General features: G+C 43.9%; 1 protein-coding gene across 2 annotated transcripts; it reads right to left on the bottom strand.

Annotated features, from left to right (window-relative positions):
• Nucleotides 1-230: 230 nt before the first annotated feature.
• Nucleotides 231-6,369, bottom strand: LOC136549535 (uncharacterized). Of its 2 annotated transcripts, none has more exons than XM_066540841.1 (6): nt 5,642-6,369; nt 4,644-4,858; nt 2,030-2,207; nt 1,864-1,949; nt 879-970; nt 231-781 (listed from the first exon to the last, which is right to left on the bottom strand). In XM_066540841.1, the coding sequence occupies exons 1-6, from the start codon at nt 6,074-6,076 to the stop codon at nt 522-524; spliced, it is 1,266 nt and encodes a 421-aa protein (XP_066396938.1). In that variant the 5' UTR covers nt 6,077-6,369; the 3' UTR covers nt 231-521. The 2 variants fall into 2 exon arrangements, with proteins under 2 accessions (XP_066396938.1, XP_066396937.1); XM_066540840.1 differs by having other exon boundaries at nt 2,030-2,252; nt 5,642-6,366.
• Between the last annotated feature and the right edge of the window lie 238 nt (nt 6,370-6,607).

Below are 6,607 nucleotides of genomic sequence, written 5' to 3'. Positions count from 1 at the left end.
TATCCCCTTGTTTCCACTTTCCAAGATACGAGCTCTGGAAAAGAAGTTTTAGCCCACACGATTCAAAGTAAAATGACATCTACAACCACCGCACAGATCCTTCATTTTCGTCGCTAGATTTTGCAAGAGCCTCAGAGGTCCCCTTTTTTGAGGAAAAGAAAGACAGAAACTAATCATCGCTCTAATAGCTCCAGATATTCTGGGTCTTAGATGAAAACATATAATACGAGATTTGATAATCAATGTGTTCTCAAGTCTATAAGTTCAAAAAATTTATAACCATCAGTTTCTGTTTTACAGATCTCCATAATGTTTACTCTCAAAAGTTTACCTACATCAAAAGAATTATTGGAGGAGTTACAAATTAGCTGTCTGGCTTGAACTACTGAACCATACCAAAAAAGTTCAGAGAAGCGCTATGTTACATGATCAACAACATAGTGTTACAGGTAGCCCGGCTCATCCAACAACATATAACATACTAATAAAGACAATTTACAGCGAGATGTGGCCATCTCGTGTCATCTCAATGCTGTGTTGTAGTGGGTGAGAAAGAATCGGAAGTCTGGATGGTACACTTGGCGATGGCGAAGCCATTCATCTGCTGTCTGCATCAACGAAGCTGCACGCTGCTGCTCCTCAGGCCTATTTGAGGACCAAACAGAGCTCTTTAATTTGTATGATGCCAGTCCAAAGACAGGCAATGTTAGTTTACCAGTGGCGTTCGTACTGCAATTAAGGCCCCCAAAACTGGGGCATGCTGGTGTACTGGGATCAGTATCTGTGAAAAAGGAATCTAGCTATCAAATGAACTGAAGAATGAGGGGAGTTTATCTGGTGCAAGGAAAGACTAGATACCAGCAAAAGATGGAACATACCCTTGGAAGGTGTTGATAAGTAATGAAATGTCAAGAAACATGCATCCAAATCCTTGAGTGTTGGTCCAGTTGGGATTCTATAGATAGGGTACCTGCAATTGTAAGCCCCAGGATGAAACTGATGTAGAGTCATAGCAACACTTCAGTTACAGTATTGCTCTTCTAAAATTTTACATTACAACAACAACAACAACAACAAAGCCTTTAAGTCCCAAACAAGTTGGGGTAGGCTAGAGTTGAAACCTAGCATAAGCAATCAAGGTTCAGCCACGTGAATAGCTGTTTTCCAAGCACTCCTATCTAAGGCTAAGTCTTTGGGTATATTCCATCATTTCAAGTCTCCTTTTATTGTCTCTAACCAAGTCAACTTCGGTCTTCCTCCGCCTCTCTTCACGTTACTATCCTGGCTTAGGATTCCACTACGCACCGGTGCCTCTGGAGGTCTCCGTTGGACATGTCCAAACCATCTCAACCGGTGTTGGACAAGCTTTTCTTCAATTGGTGCTACCCCTAATCTAAAATTTTACGTTGGGGGCGTACCCAGTGCAGAGAGCTCCCGCTCTGTGCGGGGTCTAGGGACGGGTGTCAGTGGCAAGCAACTGAAATTTAGTAAGTACCCCTTTGTATTCTATCAGTCAATATGAAGTGTAGCCTCTGTTTGAACCACAGTACAAGTGACAATTCTTGCTATATAGAAACTTATAAGCACCAGTAACTAATAGAAAGCACAACAACTGTGAAATGAGGTCTCAGAAAACTATTGGTAGTGGCAATGAACACAAAAATTAATTTGGTATGTATAAAGTTGGGAATTAGTTATTTAAACACTAAAAATGGTAAAGTTGGAAGATTATCCTATAAGAAATGGAATAGTCAAAAGCTTACAAACGTCAACCAAAAAAGAGCAGTACAGTTCAGAGATGCTACCACTCAAAAGATTGCATTGTAAATGATGTCAGAGAATCCAAGAGCATTATAGACATACCATGCAACAGACATCCAACTGGTTGGCAGCAGGTCACAACTTCTAAATGTCTTCAAATCTGGAAATTTAGTTGCAAGAACTGATACCTGAATTGAAATTTAGAGTAAAGTGTCAACAAATAACATATCTAGACACATTTCATTTGACATACGAAATAAAGACTTGCCTTGTCTGTTAAAGGCTCTCTACCAAATGGTGGATCCGTCTCAAGATATTCGAAAATTGGACGAGTCGATGGTGAGTGCATTTCATCACCATCCCTTTGAAAGCCACCCTCCAATCGACATGTAGCTTCCACGCTTGAGCTTCTTAATCGGTCAGCATCAGTTTCACTGCTACCTTCGCTGCTAGTATCCATAGATTCCCCATCACTTTCCTCCCAAGGATGCCTTAATTAAACGAGAAAATTAACTAAGACCGTGTTACGAGCTATGAAAACCGCAGAACCAAGAAAAGAACAGCCACAGTGGGGAAAAAGAAAGCCTTTAGACAATTCATGTTGATTTCTTTTGAGTTTTGATGCTTATTTTTTATGTCCACAATGAACAATATACACAGCTAAAAGACTTACAAATCGTAGTGACTTGTAGGTTGTAAGGCTACAACAAAATACACAGCTACAAATCATACAGGTAAAATAAACTAGATTTCTCGAAATTCTAGTAAAGGTGTTGTTTGCATTATTAGGACTCTTTCTGCTCTAGGCTCCAATAATGTGATAATTCAATCAACTCATGTACAATGGATAAGTGACTCTGGCAAATCCAACGGCAATTGACCTCTTTAAAAAAAAGTCATCTATCCTGATGGTAGTTTCGATAAGTCCAGTTTCATCCCCACTTAAGTATTAAGATGATATCCTGAATAACACATTTATTCATGGACAATCTAAAGCTTACCAATAAGCGCAACAACAAAATGCCTAAGTGGTTTTGGGTAGAAGAGGGGGTTCCTTGCTCCTATTGCATTGTTCTTACAATTATTTCAGTCCTAGAATCATGTTGGATGACCAAGTGAAACATGATAAGATCAATCAAGTTCAAGAAAAGTAAGATCAGTTGAGCAATATAAAAAACAACCACAACTGAATTAATCCAAGAAGGAACTTCCCAATACAAGAAGCATCCCATAGGTCAAAGAAGGATAATATCAAAAGCAGATTCACGACCACATATAGAAAGTGAATACATGAGTTGCATATCAGCACTCCAATTTCCATTGGAAATTTAACAAGATCAAAGGCTCTTATACTGAGCAGTCAAATTTATGGAGCGTCACATAGGTGAATAACAAGCAAAAAGATCTATTGGCAACTATGACATAACCTGACTACAAAACCACTTGGGAGATGAACAAGGGAAAAGCTGTACACATTCTTTTTTGATCAAAGAATTACTCCCTCAAGTGCTCAATAGACAAATATGCAGCTTTATATTACATTACATGGAATCAGATAAATAAATCTTAGCTAATGTCATTCATCAACAGGATTTTCTAGACTCCATCAGAATGAAAAGGATTTTCTAAACTGAAACCATTTTTATATTGTTCAAGTATAAATCATATCCCTATTTACGATCCATTTAAAATCTGATGGGCCAATCGATCTGCTGCCTACCAGATGGCCCAAATATGCAGCTTTATATTACATTACATGGAATCAGATAAATAAATCTTAGCTAATGTCATCCATCAACAGGATTTTCTAGACTCCATCAAAAAGGAAAGGATTTTCTAAACTGAAACCATTTTTATATTGTTCAATAAGTATAAATCATATCCCTATTTATGATCCATTTAAAATCCGATGGGCCAATCGATCTGCTGCCTACCAGATGGCCCTATCCTGTCACGTCAGAATACCTTTTTAATAGCTGAAATGCGAACAATAGATAAGAAAATAAAATTTTACCAACCCTCTGATATTAAACTCTAAAGGGCGTGCCCAGTGCAGAGAGCTCCCGCTCTGTGCGGGGTCTAGGGAAGGGTGTCAGTGGCAAGCCTTACCCTTGCCTGTGCAATGCGAGGAGACCGCGACTCGAACCCGGGACCTTCCGGTCACAGGCGGTAAGACTCTACCGCTTGCATCGAGTTCGTAACGATGATATACGTGATAGATTAGGGGTAGCACCAATTGAAGAAAAGCTTGTCCAACACCGGTTGAGATGGTTTGGACATGTCCAACGGAGACCTCCAGAGGCACCGGTGCGTAGTGGAATCCTAAGCCAGGATAGTAATGTGAAGAGAGGCAGAGGAAGACCGAAGTTGACTTGGGTAGAGGCAATAAAAGGAGACTTGAAAGGATGGAATATACCCAAAGACTTAGCCTTAGATAGGAGTGCTTGGAAAACAGCTATTCACGTGCCTGAACCTTGATTGCTTCTGCTGGGTTTCAACTCTAGCCTACCCCAACTTGTTTGGGACTTAAAGGCCTTGTTGTTGTTGTTGTTGTGTTTCTTACGCAAGTTAATCCTTTGTATGATACGAATTTTTGAGATGTAAATGACTCTAAACAGAGTGGGAATATTTTGGTTGTCAAGATGGTTCGAAAGGTAACAGCACAATGCATGCAAGCCATAAGAAAAATGCAGTCTCCTCATTAAAGGAAAAAAAGCAATGCATGAAGTTTCCAAGTTCATAACTAATTTCCAGGATTCAGAAGCCATGAGATTATTTCCTTCTGTTTCACATTTATAAAGCAAGGCTATTGATGAACAGAATATTGTATCTGACAAAAATAAAGAAAATAAAACAAATGTTGATCTTATACGCTATCTTACCTGGTCCTCGATGAAAGCTTTGAAGGGTCCGCATACAACTGTATACCAGAAAGGTACGGCACATAATACTGAATCACAGATTCACTTCCACTTAAGACAAGGGGGACACCAGCCCCGTAAAAGCTCCACTCCTTGAAAGCCTCCCAGAGATCTCCAAGGCAGAAATATGGTCGAGAATTCGTAACATCAGCAATCCTCCATCCCCTCATGCTGGTCTGGATAAATGCATCATCATTTATTATAAAATAAACCAAACTGAGGAAACAAAGAAAAAAACCTTCAAAAGCAACATATTCAATAATTCTCACAAAAAAACTCCTTTTCTACGATGAATATAAATTGTACCTCTCCTGGAAGCAATACTGCTGGCCTGACCATAAAATAATGCTACGGACCAGATTCTTTTTGGCACTAAGTGCTTCCTAACTGGCTTGCCCAGGGAAAGAACCTAGGTTGGCTGACTCACATGACTGCAACATCAACATAGGGAACTCATCCCAACCTTTTGAACTAACAGTTCTTTGTTTGAAGAAAAGGGTTTCTACATCAGTGCAGTTGATATTGATCGCTCTAGCAACACTTTCCAATTGTGTACTGGCAAAAAACTGTAAAATAATCACCTACAGTAACACACTCATGCAGCACAGATATAAAACAAGTTGGCATAAATGTAGGAAAAATGGAATATTCTCTAATTTAATTCTCCAATCGTAGAGGTGTAACTTGGCACTAGAGAAAAGCAAAGTTTCTTCACAGCTACGGGTCCCAAACTTTCCCCAATCACAATGATTGACAACAGCAATACGAATTCGGCACCATCAGGCAAAAATCTGACAATCAGCGGCAGTTTTGCTGCATGATTCTAGCAGCCACAAACGTTTCGTCGCAGTCAAACCAAGCACCGCACGGACGCGCGCGCAACGCAACCGGTGCAAGCAAAGGCAAGCACGCAACTTAAAATTCCACCGGAAGAGGAACAAGAATCTGAGGAGGCAAACCTTGGGCAAGTAGTGCACGGGCACAGATGGCGTGGTGGAGCTGAGGAACCTGTCGAGATTCCCCGTCTCGTCCAGCGCCGCGGGCGCCGCTGCCGGGGGAGCGGCGGTGACCGCATCCGCCGCCTTGGCGGTGGAGGCCGGCGCGGACACGGGGGGCGGCTTGGAGGGCCCGTCGGCGGCCCGCCTCTCGGGCTCCTTGACCGGGGCGGGCGTCTCGGCCGGTGGCATCTTCTGCTGCCTGGCGGCGGCGGCCCTGGGCGTGAGCGTGCCCGCCGCCGGGGACGACGGGCGCTGCTGCCCCTGCCCCTGGGCCAGGCCCATGAGCCGCTGCAGCTGCTCCTCCTGCTGCTGGCGGCGCACGTGCGGCGGGCTGTAGAATCGGTCGACGGCGCCGCGCGAGGAGGAGGAGGAGGAGGCGCCGGACGGGCCGGCCATGGCGGCGGAGGAGGTGGGGCTAGGGTTTATTACTTACTCCGGTGGCGGGGGCCGGGGGCGGAGGCCGCGAGGGAGGGGAGGGGAGGGGCGGGCAAGGGCAGGCAGGGTAGGGTTTTGGTGGGCGCTATTTTTGGGGGCGGCGGGAAGATCTGGAAGTGGAGGAGGCGCCGTGGCGGGCGACAGCAGCAGCGAACCAAGGGGAGGCCGGGAGGGAGGAGCCGATGAGAGGTTCCGTTCCGTTTGCCGGTTTGGTTCCACTTCGCGTCGCGTCTACTCTGTCCTGCTCTGGCCTCTGCTACTCCCGTTCCGTTCCGTTCCGTTGCTGGTTCTGGTTGGTTGGTTCATTCCCTCCGTGCACCGACCGGTCTGCCCGTGTGTGTGTCTGTCTCCGGATCTCCGCTGCTACGGGCACCCAGCAAAGTTGCATCAACGGAAAAGCGCGTGCTCATGCTGTGTGTCAGCGTCACCGATTTTATCTTTTTTTTTTAATCAAAAACCCTGAAAAGTCAAAAAAAAAAAAAACTAAAGTCG

The sequence above is a fragment of the Miscanthus floridulus genome, chromosome 4 (assembly GCF_019320115.1).
Source record: "Miscanthus floridulus cultivar M001 chromosome 4, ASM1932011v1, whole genome shotgun sequence".
NCBI classification, from domain to species: domain Eukaryota; kingdom Viridiplantae; phylum Streptophyta; class Magnoliopsida; order Poales; family Poaceae; genus Miscanthus; species Miscanthus floridulus.
This window is presented reverse-complemented; position numbering and strand designations above follow the sequence as displayed.

Bases quoted from the DNA above. Each gene is read 5' to 3' on its own strand.
- LOC136549535 (XM_066540840.1), bottom strand. From the start codon at position 6,076: ATGGCCGGCCCGTCCGGCGCCTCCTCCTCCTCCTCCTCGCGCGGCGCC. The intron at 4,859-5,641 runs GTTTGCCTCCTC...GCATTTATCCAG, and splicing joins CCGTGCACTACTTGCCCAAG to ACCAGCATGAGGGGATGGAG. The intron at 782-878 runs GTATGTTCCATC...CCTTTTTCACAG, and splicing joins CTTATCAACACCTTCCAAGG to ATACTGATCCCAGTACACCA.